This window comes from Lithobates pipiens, unplaced genomic scaffold (genome assembly GCF_037356315.1).
Source record: "Lithobates pipiens isolate NorthernLeopardFrog02 unplaced genomic scaffold, aLitPip1_a1.2 Scaffold_16, whole genome shotgun sequence".
NCBI classification, from domain to species: domain Eukaryota; kingdom Metazoa; phylum Chordata; class Amphibia; order Anura; family Ranidae; genus Lithobates; species Lithobates pipiens.
In genome coordinates this window covers 365,563,218-365,590,606 of record NW_027507748.1, presented here as the reverse complement: position 1 = coordinate 365,590,606, position 27,389 = coordinate 365,563,218, and the positions used below count along the sequence as shown (strand labels likewise).

Below are 27,389 nucleotides of genomic sequence, written 5' to 3'. Positions count from 1 at the left end.
CCCGTGCCCTCTTCGTCGGCGCCTCGGCGGCCATTGTAAAATTCAAAAGCTGCGCCGCCGCCTTCGCCTGTGATAGGCGGAACACTGAATTTCCCAGCAGCCTGTGTTCAGCCTATCACGTACATCGTATCATCCTCGTCCGTAGTACGAGGATGATACGATGTCCGTGATAGGCGGAACACAGGCTGCTGGGAAATTCAGTGTTCCGCCTATCACAGGCGAAGGCGGAGCCGGAGGCGCGGCTTTTGAATTATAGAATGGCCGCTGTCTGTCTGCTCGACACGCTGATCGAGCGGGCAGACAGCGATGACTCGAGTATAAGCCGAGGGGGGCACTTTCAGCCTCAAAAAAGAGGCTGAAAATCTCGGCTTATACTCGAGTATATACGGTAGGTATTTTTTTCTGTACTTGCAGAAAATGTACATTGCTCGAGAAAGAAAACCAGTGCAGCCACCACATACCACATCTAATGACTGGAAATCAGCAATTTTGTTCTTGGGTTAAGATATACTTGAAGTACTTTCAGGCCCCAGTAAAATTCTCCTAAAATACACCTCCCCCCCCCCCCCCCCCCCCCACCCAATTTTTCTTGCCTTACACAGATTACTCCACTTGTACAACTAATATACATTTGATTGCCTGCTTTGAAACACACTGCATTTTATTTAGTATGGTCATGCATAATATCTTATACAAATCAGTTGTACCACTGGTAGTTTTCCTAACCTCTGATTGTGGAATAGTGATATATAGCAAATAGTTGCTGTTTGGTGAAGATGATGTGAAGTATACACTGCTCCTTCGTAAACCCTCTCTTTCTTTTTTTTTTTTTTTCTTTTTTTATAGCTTAAGAGCTACTATATATGACCTGAACATAATTTCTTCATGACAGTGCATTGCGGTAAGAACAGCAATGATGGCTGAATCATGCAATAGTCCATGTAGCTCCAGCCTTATAGGATTTACTCCCCCCTCCCCTCTCCCACAAGTAATGCATGGTTTTAACTGTAGATATCTATTTAAAGTGGTTGTAAACCCTTACAACAAACTTTGACCTACAGGTAAGATTAGATTAAGGCTTACCTGTAGGTCTAAGAAATATATTGTAGGTTTAGGAGATATTTGCCGAAAGACAGGCACGCAGGCGCACTGAGCGTGCCGCAGTTAACCGCGATATGCCGCGAGTGGCGGCTCCCGTGTGCATGCGCGGGAGTGACGTAATGTCGGCTCCGACGAATGACAGCGCCGGAGCAGCGAGACCCACCAAGAAGATGGAGGCTCCGGACTACAGGGGACAGCGGTGACTTTGCTGGCTCCTGTGTCAAGTAAGTGACACATAATGGACTACTATGCGATGCATAGTAGTCCATTATGCTTTACCTTTGCAGGGAATCAAAGAGGAAGTAAACCCATCAGGGTTTACTTCCTCTTTAACCAATATAAACCTGCCAGAGGAAAGTAAATATATTTTCTTGTTTTATTTTCTAAACATATATTATACATGTTTTCCTTCAGCCCGCTGAAACTAAGTTTCCTACATTGATACAAACCTCGTCAGGACACTGTATTCTGACAGCAGCAACCATAGCTGTCAAAATACACTGATCAGTAGCTGCAGCTACTGAAGAAAATTTTTTCAGCGTGTCTCTTTAACAGACATCGATCAAATGATCCATTTCTGTTGAGCAGAAATGGCTATGCACTGTTCAAGTTTGGCCAGTCCTTGCTGAACCGGCCGAATTTCGAAAAGTATATGGTCAAGCTTTACTTTAAGAAGAGCAATTCTATCTATTCTACTAAAATTCAGGCAGGAAAAAAAAAAGATGATTTACCTTGATGAGATGTTTATTGACCCACTTAGTGAATGTTTTCTTCTGTACTCTGTCTCGTTCATCTGAAAAAAAGCAAGGAAGAAGTATAAGACACACTATCACCCAATTTAACAAACCCTTAACCAGTAAGGCCAGTGTGACCTCTCACCCTAGAGAGAGACTTTCTCCCACCCTCTGCAAGAGATTATGATAATCCAGCAAACCTTCCTACTGCAGCCCAATCTCTGCCTGGATTAAGCTGCAGTCACAATAATCCAAAGACAGAGTTTTGGGCTCAAATGCAGATAAGGGATGTATCGTAGAGGGTAGGGGCTTGAAGGAAGTAAAAAGCAAAAAAAAGCCCACTTAAGACCAGAATGACAAGCTGTCATATAGAAAACACACTGAAATAACAGGTTTGTCTTGTCTGAGCCTTCCTACCACCATCGTGACATGCACAAGTTTATCCTCAGGATGTGAACTCAGCAAACGGATTATTGCTAAACCTTCTGAGGTTTAGGCATGAGGGGAAGTGAAACAGGCAGCCTTCAATGCAAAAAGAGCACATTTCTTTCCCTCTTCCGAAGACATACTGACCCATGCAGCACATAAGGCACACCAGGTTGGAATTTGAGTGCTTCGGTCTCTTGACATGCCACATGTCAGAATTTTCGCAGCACCTTGCTTTCACTTAGGGGGACAGTCACTAAAGACTCCGGCAGCAGCAACCCTTCTCTAAGCTCCTCCTACATCCTGAATGGAACCCCACGTGAGTTCTGAAATTAGGGTGCAGAAATGCCAATCCTAGACATGCAGGAGCTAGGTGTTCTTCTGTGAGTTATCCTTTCCAAGCCAGGAAGCTGTTCCAGCCTGCGGCCACCTGAACTCATCATCATCATCATCCTCTTCAGGTATGCACCCGCCTCTTGCCCAGCAGGGATATTCTAAGGAAGCCCACCTTGATCCTCCCCCTATATCCACATCATCCCAAATACAGAAACAGCCTCTAGTCAAATGAAGAGACAAGATTGAGCACTGACACTTCTCCATAGAGAAATGTGGGGGAGGGATAAAAACACACTCTGCTATATACACTGATCCTGTGTCCAGCTTATCACAAGCTGAATTCCACACAAGGACATAGTGAGTGGCGCACATCCATCTGTCATCAGAGTACTATATAGGAGAGGCACACAGTTCACATCTTCGAAGAATATATGGCCATGTTCTACAGCAGGTCCAGGATACTGAACTATTATCACCTACCAATCATACCCATCTACAGTAAAAATAGATGTGTCCTTTCATTTCCTCATTTCAGCCTACTAAACCGCGTTTTCGACATTATAATATGAAAGCAGTATATAGCATACTATAATAATCTAGTGTAATATAATAAAGCCAACTATATAATAATACAATAGCTTTAAAAAATATATAATTTGGCTTAAATATACAGAATGTCTGATATACTTCCTTCTATTAACATCAAGGATTCCTCTATTCTAGTGAAGCCAAACAGTAGAAACTTCTTAAAGGGCCAGCTTACAAAAAAAAAGTATAACTGATCTATATAGACCAGTCATTTCTTATGCTTTTTTTTTTTGTTTTTTTACTTTCTATTTAAGAAAAAGCCTGAGCTCAGATTAAACTTTTTTTTTTTTGATAGAGTAAAGTGTTTTACCTTAATGCAGGGCTTTAATTTGCTTGAATCTAGGAGCCAGTTTGTGTAACATGTGTATCGCAATCAAGGTTCGCATGTGTTTACATTTGTACATGCATATATGTGGGGGGGGCCTAGAAAAAAAAATTGAGATGGGGAGGTTGTTTATGTGCTTGGATGCAACTATTTTTTACAATTAAAAAAAAATAATTTTTTTCATTGCATAGGGAACAAGTTGGTGACAGGTTCTCTTTAATGAGACATGCAGGGTCTAAAATTACCCTGCAGATATCCCCTAAACGTAATGCAGTTCAGATCTCACTGCATTACATTCTTTCCATGCTGGCTGGAGAAACTGTCAACGGGGACCGGAAAGTGAAGTAACACACGTCGCTTCCGGGTCAGGAACAAGATTGGAAGGAGAGCTGACATGTATCTGGTCTTCTAGCTACACTCTACCCTGTGGTGCCCACTATGCCAGTCCCGGGCCCACAGATGGGCAAGCGGGGGCCCAGGACACATAGTGGGTGGTGTACGAGGGGGCAGGCCCTTTTTCCAAGTGTGTGAAAGCAGTTGAGGGGTTGACAAGCTGTCTGACTGCTTCTTGACAAATGAGGTAAATGTATTTTAAAAAAACAAAAAAATTAAAAAAAAAACCTGCCCAGCACCCGGAACTGAATGCCCCCAGATTACGGGCGATACAAATTATGCATTCTTGCAAAAGTGAATGGGCTGACAAAAGGCCAGGTACCAGGACACAATTTCTAGCCGCCTGGGATTTTCTGGGGCTTGCTGAGCTCTGTCTTAATGCATTCCCAGCATTAAGGTAAAAAAACCTTTTTGGTGCAGCTTCCCCCCTGCCACCATACTAACCTGAGCCCCATCTCTATCCAAAGATGTACATGAGAGCGACAACGCTCTCCTATGGCTCTCTCTTCTCATTGGCTCAACACTGCAGAAGTAGCCATTGGCTCCTGCTGCTTTAAATTACAGCCAGTGAGTTCACGAGAGAGCTGGGGGGCATGAACGAGTGCCCCCATATCAAGAGGCTTGTTATTGGGGGCACTTTGGGGGGCGGGGGAGTGAGGACCACCAGTGGGGGACACAATAAGAGGATTAAGAGGATTGTGGTTGCTCTGTGCAAACCCATTGCACAGAGCAGGCAAGCGTTACATTTCGTTTTGTTTTTTTTTCCCTTTAAAATCATTTTTATGTCTCAACGTGGTAGATTTCCTATCCCTTCTTGTCACAAAGACAGCGGGCAAGAGTAGAAAAGAGAAAAATCACCCCACATGGGATGAAGATTACAGCAAAAAAAAGTCAAGCACTGGTGCAGAAGTCATTTGAAAAGGGTATATATGCCTCACTGGATTAAGATTTTAATAACAGGATCTGAAGATAATTCAAAAGCCTATAAAAGCACAAGGACAGGCATGACTACATGATACAAAAACAAAAAGGTGTGCTTAACAATCCCTATATAAACAAACAAAGCTGGACACATTCTGCCAATGGTGACTGAAAAAAAGTACAATCAGGATAATGTGCCCAATGCCAGTAAAATGCAATGTAGGTTGTGGGGCAGGTAATCAACAGAGGATGATGTGCAATCTGGCAGGTACTGAGCCAACAAGCTTCTACAGGAGGTGTGGGCTCTGGTTGGTGCCAAACAGTAGAGCACTGAACTCTCGGATTATGACCTGGCAACACCATTTTGAGTAGTGGCTACAGATTTTTCCCTGAAGGCTGATGAATTGTAAGGACCTACTCACTATCTCAGGTATGTGCACTGTATGGAACTGTGGTTCTATAGACAGGCTCTACACCTACATACATGTTGATACACACTAGAACAGCCTTTCTCAACCTTTTTACCCCAGAGGAAGCCTTGAAATAATTTTCAGGTATTGAGGAACCTCTGCCAAAAACAATTAATTAATCAGGGGTCAGTGAGAAAAATGCCCTCGGTAAGGAGTAAAGAATGCCCCTTGTAAAAGGGTGGTCAGAATGCCACCCTTACAGACCCCTAAAAGAGCATTGGTATCCTGCAGCTGGCTCTGCTAAGTGGTGTGGGTCCCAGAACTAGATAGGCATCCTCAGTTGGGGAGGTCATTCAGCCACAGCTCAAAAATGCCCTGGTACCCTCTGAAGGAATCATAGGGCTCAACGGAAACCATGTTGAGAATTGCTGCATTATTAACATTTTTAATTTATAGCTCATTTTACAAAGGCTTATTGAATGTTAGCATGCATTTTGCTTTTTTTTTTTTTTTTTGTTAAAAATGCTGCATTTTTTTAATGCTGAATTGTGAATTCAGGACTATTAATCTACATACAGATAGTCTGTGTCCCCTTTTTATTTAAAGAGACCCTGCCGTTATGTCCTACTTTACGTCCTACTCTGGCAACAAAATGCAGGCCGGTAATCTGTAGTAGGTATAATAAGGCTTCATTAACACTAGTGCAATTTCAGATGCGACTTAGGTCACACAGAATATCATGACAATAAAAATCACAGTGCCCAATCACATCCATGCGACTTAGCACAGAAAAGGTTTCCTGTACTACTTTGGTGTGATTCCAGTGCAATTTTGGCCCTATAGAATTTGCAGTCCTTATCAAAGTTGCACCCAACTTGCACTACATAATCTCATGGAAATTTGGATCAAAGTCGGATCACATCAGTGTGAATCTAGCCTTTGAATAGCACTCCCTGCTACACCAGTTTGAGAGCTATAATTTCAGAAATAGCAGCACTGCTACTCTGATAGAATATCATAGCTTTCTGTATTGTCGAATTGTTAAACTTTTGAAATTCGCTATGCGAATGGTCCTGTCAGCCTCCTGCATAGCATCCGTCAAGTGAAAAATCAAAAGAGCCGGATGCAAATTTTCAGATGAACAGCAGAACAACAATGGGCACAGTGGGAGTTTTGTCTATCAGCACTGTAAAAAAAAAAAAAATCTAACAGTGTATGGACAAGCTGAAATACGAGACCCCCAAATTCCACTCTCAGAAGAAAAAAGCCGCACTGCTTATGAAAAACATAGATTTTAAAGAATACAACATGAGAAAAAAAAATGAATACCCCAAGCCCAACTTGTGCGGCATGGGAGACCACATTTGATTTGGATAGGAATTGCACCACATTCCTATTCAAATCACATGTGGTTCTTTACAGTGCAATTTGAGCCCAATTTATTTTGTATGGGCTCACCACACGAAAAAGGTGCAGGCATATTTTTTTTTTTGCCACACTGAAATCGAATCACATCGGTGTTCCCACCCATGAAATCTAATTATTACAATCTCACTGCATTTTCCAACCTGTTTGGAGGTGTCATTAATTTAACATCAACACTGGTGACAGATCGCATGAATGGAGTGCAAATTCAATGCGGTGTGGGAAAGCCAGGATTCACTATGTTTCTCGCACCAAGTATAAATGAAATGGGCTAAAGTTGGCAAAAAATTTGCAGAATTTTGTTCAAAACAATTTTTGATTTTTTGAACAAAAGGAGCTTCTAACAGTGTATGTGGTTTTCAGTCTGGAAAGTTCACGAACAGCAAATCAAATGCTAACGCAAAAGTACCTTTGCATGGCATTTGTCAAATTATTAAAAGTACTGAGAAATGCTGTATGAACATTCAAAAACATCTTTAAAAAACCCATAAAAAAATAAAAAATAAATCCAAACTCAAAGCATCCCTCTAAAATGAAGATACCAGGTGAAATTGGTATATAAACCAACAATCACATGCAAATATTGTAATCACACTGTAAATTGATTGCCCTTGTAAACTTCCCAAAGTACTCTGAAAGGGCACCTACCAGAGGAGAACTTAGAAATTTAAAGTGTTTGTAAACATTACAAAATAAATAAAAAAATCACGTTAAGGCAAGATAAATTGTATTGTTGTCATACTGCAATATCACACACTTCATTCCATGTAGTATAATACCTGGTTGATCCTGCCTGTGCCCCTGTTCCTTGAGTAAAATGACCATGGCAATCATGGCTGCCTATCCTTGACAACCAGTTTACGTCTTTCGTCATACAGCTCTGTAAGAGCACAGCATGTCTATATCCCTCTTGCAAGCAATGCAGTCTTTGTAAAGCCGTACCCCTCAGCATCTCTCCTGCCTTGACAGACCAATGATTTCCCTGCAGCTGCTGCTCCCTTCCTCTTTGTTAAAACTGCTACTTATCAATTAGGTTATACTCCATTCAAAATATTTTAGTAAAAAGATTAAGGATTGTATTGCACATGTATAGGTTTGGGAAGATTGAAAACATTTGTTTATTTTGATGAAATATACATTTTTTTTATTTGACGTGACCAGCACAGCGCCAATCAGCACTGGTGTATTACCATGTATCAGTGAGGACCTCCTCCCAGAGTAGTCCCTTGTGCTCCGGAAAGAGAAAAAAATAAAAATAAAATCAAGTGACCGCACAGAAGTGTCACGTTTAAATATTTAGCAATGTTATTTAAAAATAAACACTGTCATTAATAAGTCCTTGTTGAGAGTTTACCCACTTAACCTTAGGTAACCTCATATGACATCCTTAGGTTGAAGTGGAGATATCTGAATGATGCCTGCAGGTTTTAGTTGGAGGAACAGTGCCCCACCAATGGTGTCAGTGGTGGGGTGGGGGAGTGTCTACTAATTGGTATCAGTTGGAGCAAAAGGAAAAAAAGGCAAGCAAAGGCCCACATCTGGGCCCCAGGGCCACAGTTTGGAGACCATTAATCTAAAATAATAAATAAAAATAGTGTTGCAATGCTTCAAAATAACTACCAATATTAGTGGTTATAAGAACATAAAAAATAAAATGGGATCTAAGGAAAAAAAGACCTTTCAATCCAGTGCTAGCCAAAGCCCCAATAAAAGGGCAGAAAATAGAATAAAAATAGGCAATGAAATGATATCTGTGACAAAGCTCTTTCACTTCACTGTGGTTGTGATATGACAGACCTACATTTTGTCACTTGAAGTAGAAGGACTTTGTCACAAGTATAATTTCATTGCTAGTTTTTTTATGTTTAGTTTTTTTTTTGCCATTTTATCTTAAGTTTTTCAACCAATAATTTTGGTAGTTATTTTGAAGTAGCGCAACACTATTTTTATTTATTATGTTAGGTTGCTATTACAATACACAATGAAATTGTATGCTATGGCCATAGAACTCCTCTAATGAACATACTCCAATCGGTTTTTTTTTTTGCACTACAAGTTTTTCTGTGTTAGAATACTAACACAAAGGCAAAAAAAAGAAAAGAAACTTAAAAATAAACGAATAAGGTCTGGGGAGTCCATACTGCTATAATGCTTCAATGAGGTATTGATGGCATCCACATGATAGTTTTACAAGTATTGTGGTATCTAACCACTTCCTCAGAAGATTGTCAAGTTGATCTAGTTATTACAACTAATAAAAAATATTCTTATTTTCAGTTGTTAGTTCATACAATATTTTCAACTGGTATCTACATTTCAGAGGTCCTCTCTATGAGTAAAGCTTCATTCACCCAAGAAGGGGCAGACAATCGTATTACTGACTACTGGGACACAGCGGGTGCACGGATAGCATCCTCCGTGCACACAGCCCCTTCCCGGGTGTATGGTTAGCCCCATGTGAATGAAACTTTACAGATGTATTTTAATTGTTTTTATATCTTAAAGTGTTGTATGTTTTCTCATATTATTTTTTTTTAAAATAATACATTTTACATGAGGAGTGCAGCCGATTTCTGTAAGGAAAGTCAGCCAGTGAGTTACAACACAATGGGGGTTATTTACGAAAGGCAACTCCACTTTGCACTATGAGTGCACTTGGAAGTGCAGTCACTGTAGATCTGAGGGGAAGCTCTGCTGTTTTTATCATCCAATCATGTGCAAGCTAAAATGCCATTTTTTTATTTTTCCTTGCATGTCCCCCTCAGATCTACAGTGACTGAACTTCCAAGTGCACTTGTAATGCAAGTGGATTTGCCTTTCGTAAATAACCCCCAAAGGCTGTTGTCTGATGGGATGACAGCAGTGCCAATGTACTGTATTTTTTTCCCCAACACACACCACATAATGCAGTGGTGTGAACCAGCCGGGTAGGAGGCAAGGCACTTTGTCTCGTCTTCCTGTGGAACTGCGCTGGAACAGGCCAACCAGCTCAGTTCTACCTTACCTAGTGTGAATGTATCCTTAATGCAATGTGTCCCTTGTGGTGCTTTGTCCTGGTTTAACAGAAATCTTCCTCCTTCGATGCCCTCCTGAACATTATGTTGACAGGTTTGGGAATTCAGATGAGGAAGAATTTCTGCTAAACCAGCACACAGCACTAAAAGGGACACGTCATATTTAAAGCAGGACTTTACCCAAAAGGGAGGAATGGGTACCTGGTTTTGACAAGTACTGTCAGATGCGCTGAGGCTTCACTGCCCTTTTCCCTTACTTGAGATATCCCGGAACCTGAATCCGAAGTCGATTGAAGAATCAGCTTGGGTGAGGATATCGCTGGATCCTTGGACAGGTAAGAGTTCTTATATTAACCATTTGCCGACTGCCTACCGCATATATACTGCGGCAATGCGGCTCAGCTGCGCAAACTGATGTGTCTATGTAAACAAGGCAGATCCCCATTCTGACAGTGAACAATACTGAGATTTGCTGTTCCTAGTGATCAGGAACAGCGATCTCTGTGTTGTCCCAGTGAGCCTATTACCCACACAGTTAAAACACACCCAGGGAACACAGTTCAGTGCATTTTATTATTTTTTTTAGCACTGATCACTGTAATAATGTCACTGGTCCCCAAAAAGTGACAATTGGGGTCAGATTTGTCCGCTGCAATCCCGTAAAAAAATAAAATAAAAACGCAGATCACCGCCATTATCAGTAAAAACAATAAAAAAATAAAAATAAAAATAAGAGTCCATTAATCTATCCCCTATTTTGTAGATGCTATAACTTTTGCACAAACCAATCAATATATGCTTTTTTTTTTTTTACAAAAATTTGTAGAAGAATACATATTGGCCTAAACTGATTCTTTTTGGATATGTATTATAGCAGAAAGCAAAAAAAATTAAATAAATATATATATATATATATATATATATATATATATATATATATATATATATATATATATATATATATATATATATATATATTTATTTATTTATTTATTTATTTATTTATTTATTTTTCAAATTTGTCAGTTTTTGTTTATAGTGCAAAAAATAAAAACCGAAGAGGTGATCAAATACCTACAAAGGAAAGTTCTATTTGTGGGAAAAAAAAAAAGGACATGAATTTTATTTGGGTACAGCATCGCACGGCCATGCAATTGTCTGTTAAAGTGACACAGTTTTGTATCACAAATAATGGCCTCGTCATTAAGGGAGTAAATCCTTCTGGGGCTGAAGTGATTAAAAGTCAACAGTTACAGGATTTGTAGCTGCCAATATTTATTTATTTTTTTGTTTGGGGGGAGCCTGGAGCTCCTCTTCAAGGTAAGTAAAAGCCCTTGTGTATTTATTTATTTTTGGTTACTAAAAATGCAAAAAAACTTTTTTTCGTTTTGGATGGAGAGGGATTAGAACACCTGTCAGTTTTTTTTTGCTATCTGTGCCCCATTAGGGAGATTCGCTCTCTCTATATGTCCTGTTTAACATCATAAGTGAAAGTGAAAGCCAGTTTTGGGTTGACATCAGAACAGTAATAGAGGGGAAATCGTCCAATGGAGACACTAGTTCTAATGACAACCCAGACTTTCCTCAATTTGGAGGGATTTTCTCTCACTTCCTGTTTTGGCTATGGGCCAGGAAGTGAAGAAAATTCTCCCCAATGGGACAGAGATGGCAAAAAAAAACAGAAAAAAAACAACACACACAAAACAAAATAACAGGGGTTAACATATCCTACACACACACACACACACACACACACAAAAAGTTTGCTTACGCGTCATTATTTTTGGCTAGGATATTAGTCAGAACTCCCAAACATGATATACTTATTAAAGCAGAGGCCCTAGAGTATAAATTGGTGGGTTTTGCCATTTTTTTTATGTGACACAATATTTTGCACAGCAGTTTTACAAAAGTACATTTTTATTTACATTTTAATGCAGAAGAAAAAACAATACATAACCCAATTTTTTTTGGTAAATTTTAAATGTTTTTTCTTTATCACTTTTATTGCTGTCACAAGGAATGTAAGTAGCCCTTGTGACAGATACTCAAATCCCTCCTCTGCACTTAAAAGCATTTGATCACACCAAGATCGGTAAGATCAAATGCCTTTACATTTTTATAAATGGCGCTGTGTACATCCGGGCAACCCGGAAGTGATATGATGTCATTGTTTCCGGGTTACTATACCTTAGAGCCCAACAAAGCGGATAGGGTCTCAAGGGTCGAGATTCTGGTACAGCTGCTGTGTTGGTGGGGACTGGTGGGGAAATCCGCTCCCGTTGCTAATCAGCCAGCAGCTATCATTCTGGATTAACCACATAAAGTCTAGCACGTACCAGGTTAAACATAGGCCTTAAAGAGGAGGTCCACACAAAAATGGAACTTCCGCTTTTCGGAACCCTCCCCCCCTCCGGTGTCACATTTGGCATCTTTCAGGGGGAAGGTAGATGCAGATACCTGTATAATAGAGGTCTTTGCACCCACTTCTGGGCATAGATAACTGTTTCACTTCCCGATTCCCTTGCCGAAGATGGCGACGGCAGCATTAGAGGACCGAGGAATGGTTCAGCCTCGGGTGCAGACAACGCGGTATTTGTAGCTGCTGACGTTTAAAAATAAAAATTTGGTGGACCTCCGCTTTAAGTCCTGTTGTGAGCTGACAACACACAGCATTTTAGTTGACAGATTGGTGTCAGCCTGCCACTGTTTTTTTACAAACGACTCAACCAATTCCACTTTCAAATCTCTACAATAATAATTAAAGCAGCATTCAACATAATTAAAGCAGCATTCAAGCCAACACCAAGAATTCAATATATTAGCCCTTCCTGTGGTGACTGTGTGGCATTAATTTTCTTTTTTTAAAGGTTATTAATCCCTCTTTCCACCTGGTGATTGGACCAGTAACATATCTCCTGTAACATACCTCCTCAGAGTGCCCCCACTCTGGATGAAGAAGCACAGGGGCACCAGCACTGACAGTCTGGGGGGGGGGGGGGGGTGTTAAATGTATTAGCAGATTTAGAACCACAAACAAATTGAAGCCAAACTCCATATCACACTTTATAAGCAGTTAGAGCAGGGCTTGACAAATTTTCTTTGCCATCACAGTGCCATCACATTTCAGTGCCATCACACCTTGAAAGACAATTCAGCGGTCATGCACCACTAGGGTCTCTGTTTTTTTAGTAGAGACCCTAGAGAATAAGATGGTGGTTGCTGCAATATTTTACGTCACACTGTATTTGCACAGCGGTCCTTCAACCACAATTTTTTGTTTTATTTTTAAAGTACACTTTAATAAAATTAAAAAAAGATAAACAGTAAAGTTAACCCAATTTTTATGTATAATGTAAAAGATAATGTTAAGCCACAAGAATCGTGATCTTTATTCTAAGCAAAAAAATTGTGATTCTCATTCCAGCCAGAATCATGCAGCACTACTGGCCGGATTACTGGATGGAAAGAAAGCCTAAAAAAAGAAAACAAATGCAGCCACCACGTCTTGGAGTTGGTAAGTTGGAATACAATAAATGTTTGCTTTTGGGTTGAATATTGCTTTAATGGCTAATCTACCCAATCTATTTGTAGTCTGTGTATAGAGGACAGCAACAAAATACTTTAAATTATATATTTAACAGACCAAAAAGGGCCAGATAAGATTATTGCTAAGATTTACAGTGCCCTGAAAAAGTATTCATACCCCTTGACAATTTCCACATTTTGTCATGTTACAACCAAAAACGTACCGTATTTATCAGCGTATAACACACTTTTTTCCCCCCCTTAAAATCAGGGAGAAATTGCGGGTGCGCGTTATACATCGATCCTCTGCCAATTGTGAGCCTGTAGGCGGCTTTCGGCCGCCCTCGGCAGCTTTTGCCCACCTTTGGCCGTTCTCAGCGGCCGAAAGCTGCCGAGAAGGGCCGAAGGCGGGCAAAAGCTGCCGAGAACGGCCGAAGGTAGTCAAACGCTGGTGAGAATGGCGGGAGGAGCAGGACATCCAGCTCTGTATCTCGGCAGCGCCATTTTTAAATGGCAAAGCTGAACATAAAACACTGACAAGGCTGCATGACAAAGTTGAATGACAAGGCTGTAATAAGGCTGCATTGATGGGCATTTAAATGCAAGTTTTTTTTCCTTAAAATTCCCTCCTAAACTTGGGGTGCGTGTTATACGCCGATAAATACGGTAAATGCATTTTATTGGGATTTTATGTGATAGACAAATTCACAAAGTGTGAATTAAATAATTGTGAAGTAAAACGAAAATGATAAATGGTTTTCAACATTTTTGTTACCAAGAAATATCTGAAAAGTGTGGCGTGCTTTTGTATTCAGCCCCCTTTACTCTGCTATCTCTAACTAATTGCCTTCAGAAGTCACCTAATTAGTTACAGTTAGTAATTACAGCTATTCTGTGAAGCCCTCAGAGGTTTGTTAGAGAACCTTAGTGAACAAACAGCATCATGAAGGCCAAGGAACACACCGGATAGGTCAGGGATAAAGTTGTGGGGAAGTTTAAAGCAGGGTTAGATTATAAAAAGAAAAAACTCCAAGCTTTGAACATCTCACAGAGCACTGTTCAATCCATCATCTGAAATTTTCCATCAGAAAAAACCTTGGATGGTTTTTATGACGGAATTCCGCTCAAGCTTGGCTTGCATACACACGGTCCCACAAGTTTTCGGAACTTTCGACCGCCAAGAACGCAGTGACGTACAACACTACGACGAGCCGAGAAAATTAAGTTCAATGCTTCCTCGCATGCGTCGAATTGTTTCTGAGCATGCGTAGGAATTTTGTGTGTCGGAATTGCTACAGACGATCAGAACTTTTTCCGACCGAAAAATTGAGAACATGCTCTCAATCTTTTGCTGGCTAGAATTCGGCAGGCAAAAGTCCGATGGAGCATATTTCCAACTGTGTGTACGCGGCATAACACTGCACCCTATACACTATGCACGCCACTTTTTTCACATATTTATTAGTAAAAAATGTTGAAAACCATTTATCATTTTCCTTTCACTTCACAATTATGTGCCACATTGTGTGGGTGTATCACATAAAATCCTAATAAAACGCTTACCTTTTTTTGGTTTTACCAAGACAAAATGTGGAAAATGTCAAGGGGTATGAATACTTTTTCAAGGAACTGTACATACAGTTTAGAGGAAACGTATGCTCACCCATGTACGGTAATGCAACAGGTTTGCTTTAATGCCCAGCCCCCCAGCAGTACATTCGTACCTTTGCTTCACTTGTCTTGCACTCCCTTTAGCCACTGGGAGAAAAGAAAATGCTCAGCACTTGGGGGTGTGGAGAAGCATGCGGCTCTTTTACACTTGCAGTGCTCTATGAAGAACGATCCACATTCAGATCGCTCAGAGAAAATTTAACAGGATATGAGAAAGTGTTATATTGTCTTCTCACTGCCTGTTTTAACGCCCTGAACCTCACACTTGCATGCCACAACCGTATGCACTGCACGCAGTTAAAGAGCAATGGTGGTGTGCTCCCATTAGGTAGAATGGGATACACTCAGAGGACGGGATCATTTCTGTGCCGTGGCAGGTGTACACTCCCTGCAGCTGCCTTTACAGCATCAGGGGAGCAGTTGGGGGGTGTAAAACCATGGATCAACCTCATGGGTTTAATAGAAACCCCCTCCTCCAACCACTAGTGTAAACAATGCTTTACTCCAAGTACTTGGCGGTTAACCCAGTTTCATCACATGAGAGTAGGGCGAGCCCTCAGCCCTATATAACCTCTGATTGGTGTGGGGCCTAAAGAGATTCTAAATGTTATGTAATGCTTTTTTTTTTTTTATAAACATGATTATACGTACTTGCTCTGTCCCTGCTGCCGCTCCTGGCTCCTCCTCTCTGATGAGTCCCCCGACAGAAAGCCACTTTCAATGGAGGAGCTCATGCAAGCTCGCTCTTGAGCCTTGTTGACTACATCTTTAGATATAGACAGCGGGACCTAACCCTCCACTACCTCCTCAATGGCTTTGATTGAGCTGTAGACAAGCACAGCGCTGGATCGAATGAGGGCTCAGTAAGTAAAAGAAGGGGGGGCTGGAGGTGAGCAGGGGATACTGATACCTAAACAGCAATGAATGCATTAAGCTGAAAAATGTTTAGGCTTCATAACCACTTTAAATGTGAAATCTATGTTTCCTTTACTTTAAATCTGTTGTTATAGTACACTTCGGACAAATAGGAAAAGCCTTGTATTTTTATCAATGAATGAAGGCGGCTTCCTTTGATTGGCTGGGGTGGAGATTCTGACATTATCCATCAACCTCTCCACCTCGGCTAATCAGAAACACCCTTTTATTCACTGATAATAATACAAAGCTTCTCCTGAATGGCAGAATGCACCACTACAGTGTAATGCAAAGGAAAGGTGAGCATTAGCAGCTGAGAAGAGGGACATCAAAGTTTGCCTCCATTTTTAAGAAAACCCACTTCCATTGTTGTAAACCGTCTTAAGCCCCGTATACACGATCAGAAAATCGTACGGAAAATACTGCTTTTGAATCGATCATACAATAATCTGATCTTTAGTACAGAACTCTCGAGAGATGATCATGACAGTTCATCCAATATTATTCTATGATCTACGGACGATCATTCATCTGTGTACCGGGCATTAGCAATTTTTTTACGTTTATTTTATATTAATATATTTTATTAACATCCTTATGTCTGGGTGTAGTGTGTAATTAATTTTATACTGTTGTGAACACAATATATTACCTACTACTATTACCTACTATATAATACACAATATATTACCTACTAATAATAAGAAGACTCTTCTCAATCATTATTGGTAGCCACAATCGATCCGATTCTGTTTGTGTGCTGAGGAACAGTTTTTTTCTAGTTCCTGACCAGCGCACGCCAATGTACGTTGGCAGAATGGCACGGGCAGGCATATTGGCGTACAGATACATCCAATCTTTAATGACGCCCTGCCATCACGAGCGCGGCACCGGCGCCGCGCTCACGTGCTGATCGGGACCCCCATGAGTCCAGTCACGGGTCCCGCGGATTCGATTGCCGCGGGCATACCCGCAATTGTCTCACGGGGCGGCTGAACGGAGAGATGCCGTTGTAAACAGCATCTCCTTGTTCTGCCTAGCAACAAGTGACGCTGATCTCTGCTCCATGTGATTGGAGCAGAAATCAGTGTTCACTAAAACAAAGCCCAGCCCCCCACAGTTAGGAACACTTAACCCCTACACTGCCACCTCCTGGTTAACCCCTTCACTGCCAGTGTCATTTACACAGGAATCACTGCATTTGTATAGCAGTGATTGCTGTATAAATGACAATGGTCCCAAAAATGTGTAAAAAATGTCAGACGTGTCTGCCATAATGTCGCAGTCACAATAAAAATCACTGATTGCTGCCATTATTAGTAAAAAAAAAAAAAAAAATATTAATAAAAATGCCATAAAACTATCCCCTATTTTGTAAACGCTATAACTTTTGCGCAAACCAATCAATAATAGCTTATTGCGATTTTTTTTACCAAAAATATGTAGAAGAATACGTATCGGCCTAAACTGAGGGGAAAAAAATGTTTTTTTATATATTTTTGGGGGATATTTATTATAACAAAAAGTAAAAAATAATGCGTTTTTTTCAAAATTGTTGCTCTATTTTTGTTTATAGCGCAAAAAATAAAAACCGCAGAGGTGATCAAATACCACCAAAAGAAAACTCTATTTGTGGGGAAAAAAAGGGACGTCAATTATGTTTGGGAGCCATGTTGCACGACCGCGCAATTGTCAGTTAAAGCGACGCAGTGCCGAATCACAAAAAGTGGTCTGGTCTTTGGCCAGCAAAATGGTCCGGGGCTGAAGTGGTTATACTCATGCCACTATTATTGGTAACACTTTCATATGTCCAATTAAGTCATGTGAACTGTAAACATTAATAACAGGTTCCATTTAGGCTACATGCACATGGGTGGTTCGGCCCATCAGCATCAAATCCAGGTGTTATACGCCTGGGGGGCATTGGTGCAGTGTCCAGGCTGGCAGCAAACTGTCAAAATCTATTACAGGTTGAAAAACATGGAGGCTGGAAGCTGAAGCGAGCGATACATGCATTTAGGGCTGTTTGTGATCAGGGACACTGAATTCCTGCAATTGGGTCATACCTCCCTGAACACATGTGGCCCAGAAAGCATACAGCTCTAAACACTTAGTACAGTGTCCAGACATTTTTGACAAGCTGCTGGCATGGCTGGCTGGACAATGCACCTATGCTTCCCAAGCACTCAAAAGTGCAGGGATTTGACCTGGACAGGCCAAACTACCTGTGTGCATAAGGCTTTAGGCTGGCCATACATTATACAATTTTCTTGTACACTTTTCCTTTAGATTTCCCAAAACCATATAATATGGTCAAACCTAAACACTTTCAATTTGTATGCAATTGGGCAGGCCCTTGTACTACATGGTTCACCGTAAATATAAAGGAAATTGAATAGGAAAATTGTATAATGTATGGCCAGCCTTAGTCAGAAATGTAAGTATTGACAAATTGCTTCCTGCTGACCCCTTTTATATGTATGGTATATATATAAAACATTTGCAATAAGTACCTATGCTGTTTAAAACACTCTCTCATTCTGTTCTGCGTAGCCTCAATTGCTTCTATTCTCTGCACTTTGCCGAAAATCCGAGCAGTGAGATAATCACTAGAGGGCGATTGGCTGACAGTGACAGAAGGAATACAGCTGCCTGTGCAGAGGAAGGACTGATTAGAGAGAACAAGGAAAGCAGGTGAGCTGACAGGACAAACGTATGCTGCTGGGGAGTCACAAAATTAAAAAAGTTAAGCAGGCCATAGGTGATAAAATTTTCTTCCCTGCAACCACTGGTTGCTTGATTCCCCCCATCAGCACAGTTGGTACTGAGGAGGGAATGCCTCCCACAGTGCCATTGTGTTTTGCTAGTGAGTAGTCTTCCCTGCCAGCAGAACACAATGATTACTGTTAGCGGCTATAGCCACAAATCGTAATCACATGCAAAAAAATCCAACAGGCTGGTTGTACTGAATTCGATTAGTCATAGTTGGTCATACACAGAGCAAGTTTCAGGCAGTTCCAGGTGAACTTGGCAAAATTTTCCTTGTGGGTGCCCTTGTCTGCACCCCCTGCCCAACATCCTTTGCTAGAAAAGCAATGGGACCAGGAAGAAAATTGTCTGTCAAATAGCACATCTGCATCCAATCAAAAGAAGGCACTGTCTGGGTATTCTGATAGCTGGCAGTGCTTGCTGTCAGAATACGATAGCTGCAGCATGAGATTTGTCCATCCTTGCTGTTTAGAGTAAATGAAGAAATCTACTTGATTTTTTTGGTCACATGTTTAAAAAAAATCTCTTTATATATCTTGAGCGTTAAGACCCCTTTCACACTGGAGGCGTTTTTCAGGTGCTTTAGCACTAAAAATAGCACATGTGAAGTGTCTGAAAAATGTCTCACCTGCAATCCCAGTGTGAAAGCCCGAGTGCTTTTATACTGGAGCGGTGCGCTGGCACGACGTCACAAAAAGGTCCAGCAAGCAGCATCTTTGAGGAGCTTTAGGAGAGGGGTATACCCCGCTCCTAGCGCGCCCCACCCATTGAAATCAATGGGCAGCACCTGCAATGTGCCTCGGCAGTAGCGCTTTTAACCCTTTATTCAGCCACTAGCGGGGGTTAAAAGCACCCCACTAGCGGCCGAAAAGAGCCTCTATAACGACAATAAAGCGCTGCTAAAACTAGCGGCTCTTCACCACCGCCGCACTGTCAGTGTGAAAGGACTCTAAATTTCCTCTCCCTGGGTGGCTAAGCCAACTCCTCCACTGCATATATGGAGGGTGTTTTTGTTGTTATTGCTGTCCTCATTTGGACTACAAACAATTTGTCTTTATTAGAAATTATAGTTTACAGAAGATATGAAGGAAGATCACATTGTATGCTTTCAGTTCAGCTCACATGAAATGAAAACACACTGCACTTCTAGCAAGATCAACATGTTTTCCTGTACTTGCTGAAAATCCTCTTAGGGTGCTTTTAACCCCCACTAGGGGCCGAAGGGTTAAAAGCGCTCGCAAAGTGCCGCTGCCGAGGCACTTTGCAGGTGCTGCCCATTAATTTCAATGGGCAGGGGCACTTTAGGAGCGGTGTATACAGTGCTCCTAAAGCGCCCCAAAGATGTGGCTTGCGGGACTTTTTTGTATTGTCCTGCCAGCACAGCAGCCCAGTGTGAAAGCACTTGGGATTTCACACTGGGATTGCAGACAAAGCATTTTTCAGGCGCTTTACAGGAGCTATTTTTAGCTCTAAACTGCCTGAAAAGCGCCTTCAGTGTGAAAGGGGTCTTAGGGCCAGTTCACACTACATGCAGTCCAGTGCGTTTTTGTTCTGCATCAAAAATGCATGGAAAGTAGGTTATATGGTTTCCAATGGCATAGTTCACACCAGTGCAATCAGTTCCAGGGCTTTTCAGTTCCAGAAAAAAAGTAGAACATGCTGCATTTTTCCTGAACTGTACTGGAACGCAGTAAAACGCATCAAAAATGCACTAGAATGCATCAAAAGTGCACTGGTAAAGTGATTAAAAAAAAATAAATCGCACAGTGTGTTCCTGTGTGATTCATGGTGTGAACCAGCCTAAAAGACTGCTAATCTGCAATCTGTTAGAGAGTCACTCTCTTTGTTCTGATGATCAGTGTCACTAGGACTAAAAGTGAGGGGAACATTTTTATACTCTCTCCAAACTTAAAAAAAAAAAGGAAGAAGGTTTGGGCTTTATATATACTCTAGCTTTCGGAACAAAGATCCTACAAAAGCTGGTCAGACTGATTACTCATTTCAATAATAAACTTTTCTTAGAGTTTTTCAGAAAACCACTAAAAATTGGAGCTCAACATCTAAACTTGTCTATATATATATATTTGTGAAAACCAAACTTTTCCTGTGTGCATGCTTCTGTTGTTCTATAGATAGAACGATGACATCATCGCAATGCAGACGCCAAGCAGAGCCGTGTGACGGTTGGTGGAGTAGCAGAGCTCTCTGCTGGTGACAAGCAGGAAAGCAGCCTGTAAACTCATTTTCCCCAAGGGCAAGTGTGAAAATGAAGATCACATTGTGCAGAGACAGGTCCTCCCTCTCACCAGTCTTACCTTCCCACACAATTGCTGCTCTCATTCTATACACGTGTATTTATGTTAACCTCTCTATCATACCTAAATATTCTTCATCAGTCCAAACTATAGTGGAGTTTACAGTTTGTGCTGACAAACTTTGAACTATGGCAGGGCTGAGTGGCCAGAGGAATTCCATACACAGTCACACTGCCCTTTTATACCGGTAGCCCCCAGAGGGTGTCACTAAGAATAAGTGATAATCCAGCAAATATACTGCACCAGGATATAAGCAATGAACGCAGCCACACTGACGTGTTCTGCAACTATAAAACTTCTTTATTACATGAAAGTCTTTTTCCTGCAGTTTCCACTAAATGACTCCTGAGAGGACACTGCTCCTAGTCAGAAGACATTCCACAAACTGGAACACCCTCAGAAAACACGTGCTGATGCCACAAAATGTTGTAATGATTCAGGCACAGGAAATGCCCATGCACAACGTGTACGATTCAATATCAAAATGCAAAAACATGTGAAAAAGATTATCTGTCCAACTGAAAAACTGACAGAACCCCGCTCTGCAAAACAACTTCATGTTTTTTTATGTTTTGTATTTTTACTGCTCAGCCAGCAGGCTGAACAAGCAAAAACCAACAGATTACTCCATCCACACAAGAGACGCGTGTCCATTTACATCCAATGCGATCCGCCAAAAACAGACGGATGAGGATACGGTCGCCATCCATTGGATGGCAGTTGGGTGTAACGTTTACATCTGGCAGCCTATAGGAGGAGGAGAGCAGTCTGTGCCCGCTCTACGTGAGTGGACTAGACACAGACCTGTCATCCGCCTGCTCAGAAGGGATCAGCGGAGAGATCCCCTGCTGAGCAAGCAGATCGCAGCAGCAGACCACCTCGTGTGAAAGGGGCCTTACCAACAATGGCTGCTTGCCGACCGCCCCACACTGCTGCAGGGTGGTCACTCTGTGCTGCGTCACATGATCTACGCTTCCAGGTAGGGGGCGTGTACCGCCCCCGCTGTGCTGTGATTTGTTACAGCACAAGCAGATGAGCGGGTCCAGGCCAATGGTTGATCGTCAGGACCTGCTGATTAGCTCTGTCATTCAGGGAAGGGAGCTCTGTGTGGTAAACCACAGACAGGCAATCTAGCCATTTTTTTTTTTAATTTCCCATTAACTCTTAGTAAAAGCTGTACATCACACACACTAAAAATTGTTAGGCACACATTTAACCCCTTGGTTGCCCCTATATGTTAACCCTTTCCCAGCCAGTGCCATGAGTGCAGTGGCAGTGTATAGTATTAGCACTGATCACTGTATTAATGTCAGTTAGGCTCCATTCACCCTTGAGCATTTTGAATCGTGGGCAGATTTACCGCGATTTGAAAGCGGCGATGTGTGAATGGGAAATCGCGGGACTCACAGTCGAGATGTCATTCATCTGAATGACACCTAAAATCAAGGTGTGGGTCTGCCGCGATAAATCACGCTGCAATCACAGTAACCCGCATTGTGGGAAGAACATCACCCAAAAGTAGCGCATTAACTTTTTTTGGCCGACATGCTTCCCATGATGCGGGTTGCCATGATCGCAGTGCAATTTATCACGCAACAATTGCGGCAGACTCGCACCACGATTTTTTGTGTCATTGAAATGAATGACATCTCAAAACGTGAGTCCCGTGATTTGTCATTCACATCGCAGCAAATCTGCCCGCAATTCAAAACGCTGAAGTGTGAATGGAGCCTTAGTGTACCACCCAGCTAGCATCAGATTACCCGACACATTATCACAGTCCCACTATATGTTGGTGATCACTGCAATTATTAGCATTTAAAAAAAATAAACAAAACTTCCAGTATATATACCAGACGCAATAACTTTTATGTAAACCAAATAATATACACTTATTTTGGTCTTTCTTACCAAAGACATGTAGCAGAATACATTTTGGCCTAAACTTAAGAAATTAGATTTGGTTTCATTTTTTATAGCAGACATTGTTTATAGCAGAAATGATCTGCCTTTTTTAGTTTAAATCGCAAAAAATGAAATAAAAAAATAAAAACTCAGGGGGGATCAAATACCACCAAAAGAAAGCTCTATTTGTGTGAAAAATTATGTAAATTTAATTTGTGCACAGGGTTGCATGACCGCGCAACTGCCAGTTGAAGTAGCGCAGTGCCACTTATCATGAAGGGGGTAAAATCTTCCAGAGGTCAAGTGGATAACATAGCGAGGGCCTATATAAACAACCCATTCTGGTAGGCTCTCTCACTATATGACTGTCTGCAAAATAAATGAGCGTGCTCGGGCATTACATTCATATTTTCTTAGAGCTGAACTCCCCAGCTCTGCAAGTTTTAAATGTGCCTTATGTCTAGGTGCTAGAAGAATGAGCAGTATTAAAGTAAAAATAGTATTAAACCCAAAACCAACAATTTTATATATTGCCGCTTAATCATTAGACATGGTGGCTGTATTAGTTTTCTTTATTAGGCTTTTTTATCCCCCGTTTTCACCTGATGATCTGTGCAGTAACACAACTCCTGTACTATACTGCACCCACTCTGGATGAAGGAGCACCTTCTGACAGCAGAATTTTCACTCTGAGAGAGGGGAGTTTTAGCTGTACTAACACATTTAAATACACTAACAAATTGAAGCCCAACTTCATAAGCAGTTACAGAAAACAGTTTTTTGAGGGGTTTTTTTGTACCGGTAGCCAGAGGGTGTGGGTTCCCACACCGTCAATGGCGGCGGCAGCAGCACCCAACATCAGCTGGAATGCCGACGTCACTGGATAGCAGGACAGGTAAGTGTCCCAATATTAAAAGTCATCAGCTACAGTATATTTAATTTTTGGCAGGGAAAGACCTGGACACGGCTTTAAAAGGGTTGTAAAGGCAGAAGGTTATTTTATCTTAATGCATTCAGATAAAAAAACCTGTGTGCAGCAGCCCCCCTAATACCTAACTGAGCCCATCTCGATCCATCGATGTTGCAGCAGTGTCTCGGCTGCCCAGGACTTCCCTTGGCTGAGGCGCCATTGGCTCCTGCTGCTGTCCAAGTCAATCAGCCAATTAAGAGAGAAAGGGGATGGGGCCAGGCCACGGGGGAGCTGTGGCTTGGCTCGGATGCCCCCAGAGCAAGCTGCTTGCTGTTAGGGGCACTTAACAGGAAAGAGAAGCCGGATGTACCAAACAGGGACCTGAGAAGAGAAGGATCAGGGCTGCTCTGTGCAAAACCACTGCACAGAGCAGGTAAGTATAACATGTTTGTTATTTTTAACAAAAATAAATAAAACATGAGACTTTAGTATTTTAGATGCATCAAAAAAGGTGTGTACTGTTTTGCAGTTAGTTTTCATTTAAAAAGCAGCCACATCCTAAATAGAATAGTCTATCCCTGCCAGCAGGCTTTAGAGAAGGACCCTTCTGTGTGGAAACAGTGGTCTCCAATTAGCAGGAAACCTGAACTATGCCGATTGCAGAGCTAAAGGTCCAACTCAGCAAAGGGTTTGTCAGACTTCTGTAGACAGACCACTGCTTCCACACAGTGAGCAAGGGTCTCTCTCTGCAGCTATCCAAAGAAAAGAAACCGTAGGACTTTGTACAACATTTGTTTGATGCATCTGACAGATGTTAATTGATTTAAACTTAGGTTTAATTGGACTTTAAGTAAGCTAATCCTATATAGACTTCCAAACAACCCAATGTATTTATAAATTATGAACAGAGAATGAACTGGGATGGAGCAGACTGGATGCTCAGCATCACCTGGAAGAATGGTCAAACATTCCCATAGACACACTCCTAAACCTCGTGGACAGCCTTCCCAGAAGAGTTGAAGCTGTTATAGCGCCAAAGGGTGGGACAACTCAATATTGAACCATACGGACAAAAGACTGGGATGCCATTAAAGTCAGGTGTCCGAAAACTTATGGTAATATAGTTTACATTTTCTATAATGCTGAGGACAGTAGAACTCAAACTGAGAAACAAAGGGAAACATGCGTAAGCCAACCAGGGGCAACAGCATTCCAGCTTTTTCAATCCAACAATGGAAGCATGTTTACAGAAGTAGAGAGCAGAGTAGTCACCTCGACAGTGTGCAAGTGCACTTTCATGGTACAGTCACCAAGCTGGGCCAGATTGGGGACTAAGCCATCTTGCTCAACTACAGTGGAGAAAAGTGAGGTCACCGATTTGGCCATGTTATCTGTCTTGCATGTCTGGATCACTTTCTGAATAAAACTGCAAACCTTTAGGCAGGTAAAACATTTCACAAATATGCAATTCAACTGTGCATTTAGCAGTTTCTGTTGGCTTGAAAGTTAACTTTCGCTTTAATAACAGAGCTATCTGTCTATTTCCAGTATGGAACAGCTTTGTGGTATAGTTAACTCACCATAAAACACCAAAGATCTATACAATAATATTTTATGACAGTGCATAGGATATGACTGTAATCAAGGCAAACAAAACGTTAAGACTAAGAACGAACGTTATAGCGATACCACTAGCTATATACCGCCAAATGTTTCTAAAAACTGTTGTGCCAGTATGGAGAGGAGCGCCTTCCTTATCTCACAGGGACACCTTGAGTTGCTGTGTATTGAAAACCATGTGACCGAGGACACACTAGTGGCCTAAACACAAAAAAGAAAAGCTAGACACAGTTGATAAATAATTTAAGACAAGTAATTTCACAAAACACTCCACAAAACAAATGAGAGTTGTGGGTGACAAGCTTTAAATAAAAGGAATACAAAAAAAATATAAGAGACACATAAATGTAGAAAGAAAAAAAAAGCAGAGAGCACATACAAATGTTAAAAAAGAGGCAAAACAACATAAGGAAAAGCCTCAATACAAACACCAGAGACAGAGGAAAAAGCAACATGCCAGCGTAGAAGGTTATGGGCTAAGGGTTTTTTTTGTTTGTTTTTTTATTAATTGAAGTGTATTCCAATATAAAGAAGCAATTCAACCTAATTTAACAGAAAAAAACTATTTAATTTAGGATTAATGAAACAGGAGAAAACGAGATAGAAGAGGTGAATGTGAGTTGACAATTTAAGCACTGGGAAAGGAGAGGGGTTGGAAAATGTGACCAAACCTAAAGGCCTAGTAGGCCAGTATCTGTTCACGAGGGTAGAAAACATGTACCGAAAAGAACATTTTTGCTTTCTGTCATACAACCTAGTTTATTCTTTTTCATGAAGCACAACTACACCTCAACAACCTCAACACCACCTGCCTGGAGTTTGCATGTTCTCCCTGTGCCTGCGTGGGTTTCCTCCGGGTACTCCAGTTTCCTCCCACAATCCAAAGACATGCAGGTAGGTTAATTGGCTTCTGTCCAAAATTGGCCCTAGTATATGAATGGGGACCTTGGATTGTGGGCTCCTTGAGGGTAATGTACAGGGATAGGAACAATTGTAGATACTCACTCAGGTTGAACTGGATGGACTGGTGTCTTTATTCAACCTAACTAACTATGAAACTATAACTAACTATGAAACTAGTGCAATTCTAGATCTGGTTTCTGCTATAGAAAGAGTAGAGGTTTTCCATGCTTTACAGTCTGCCTAGCGGCAGTAAGCATATGGACCACAAGTTGGAATTGAACCTTGAAGAGATCAGGTGGCCTGACACAAAGGAGGGTGTATTCTGCTCTAGGAAGGATCCCGTGTCCCATTAGCATTGTAAAAAGCGACAAAACATCCGTCCAGCATTGTTGTGCCACCAGGCACAACCACAAAATGTGTTAAAATGTTCCCAGTAGTCCATATCCCCTAAACACCAAGGAGATTAACCAGGTACAATACAAGTGATTCTGGTGGGTACTAAATACCTGCATGTCATGATCTTGTAAATGCTATCTACAGCCAGAACATCAAGTGGGCTACATTTCACAGTTACCCAGATTCAAGACCAAATATTCCTCATCTAAGTTCCTTCCCAAGTCTGTTGCCAACACTTAGGTGTATACTGGAAGCCGATATAGCAAGACAGCAAGGTAAAGATGAGTGATATCAAGCCCAAGTGTGGGTCAGTGCATGAGCACCGTACCAAGGGAGTTAAGAGTTGGGGGCCATTATGAAGTTTGAGATATTGTGTTATATAAATTACTTTATCTGGATGTATCTAAATAGTTCTAGTGATGGTAGGGTAGAGACAAAAGTGGTAAGCTTGAAAACCTGGGTTCATGCCTTCCACAATTCAGGCCCAAAAACTAGAAGTGGAGTGGGAAACTGGAGAGAAAGTTGGAGTACTAGATTTAATGGGTGACTGCAATTTTCTAAAGTATTTATGGGCATCCCAGACCTGCATGGTATGTTTCAGTATAGGAATGAATATCTTTGGTATGTCTGACGTTGAGCCACATAAGGTTGTCATTACAGACTGGTTCACATTTCATGGCTTCTAGGGCTACCCATATTGGGGTTTCCAATCATAACGTGTACTAGTAGGGCTGCTTGGTTGCCTTTGTTATACTTACCCAGACTAAGCACACAAAGAAATGCC

General features: G+C 41.4%; 1 protein-coding gene and 1 long non-coding RNA gene across 17 annotated transcripts in view; one reads left to right on the top strand and one right to left on the bottom strand.

Moving 5' to 3' along the window:
- MACF1 (microtubule actin crosslinking factor 1) overlaps positions 1–27,389 on the bottom strand; it is a 416,995-nt gene that overhangs the window by 285,471 nt on the left and 104,135 nt on the right. For 12 of the 13 annotated variants that reach the window (XM_077482044.1, XM_077482062.1, XM_077482048.1 and 9 more), the window contains exon 2: positions 1,833–1,894. In XM_077482044.1, the coding sequence (XP_077338170.1) occupies positions 1,833–1,894 (62 nt within the window). Of the gene's footprint in view, positions 1–1,832; positions 1,895–2,408; positions 2,428–27,389 lie in introns of those variants that run through there. The other variant, XM_077482052.1, reaches the window with a different exon arrangement.
- Positions 2,502–27,389, top strand: part of LOC143982920 (uncharacterized) — a 54,073-nt gene continuing 29,185 nt past the window's right edge. For 3 of the 4 annotated variants that reach the window (XR_013274536.1, XR_013274538.1, XR_013274535.1), the window contains exons 1-3: positions 2,502–2,722; positions 13,101–13,190; positions 18,341–18,481. This is a non-coding gene — a long non-coding RNA (uncharacterized LOC143982920). The remainder of the gene's footprint in view (positions 2,723–13,100; positions 13,191–18,340; positions 18,482–27,389) is intronic. The other variant, XR_013274537.1, reaches the window with a different exon arrangement.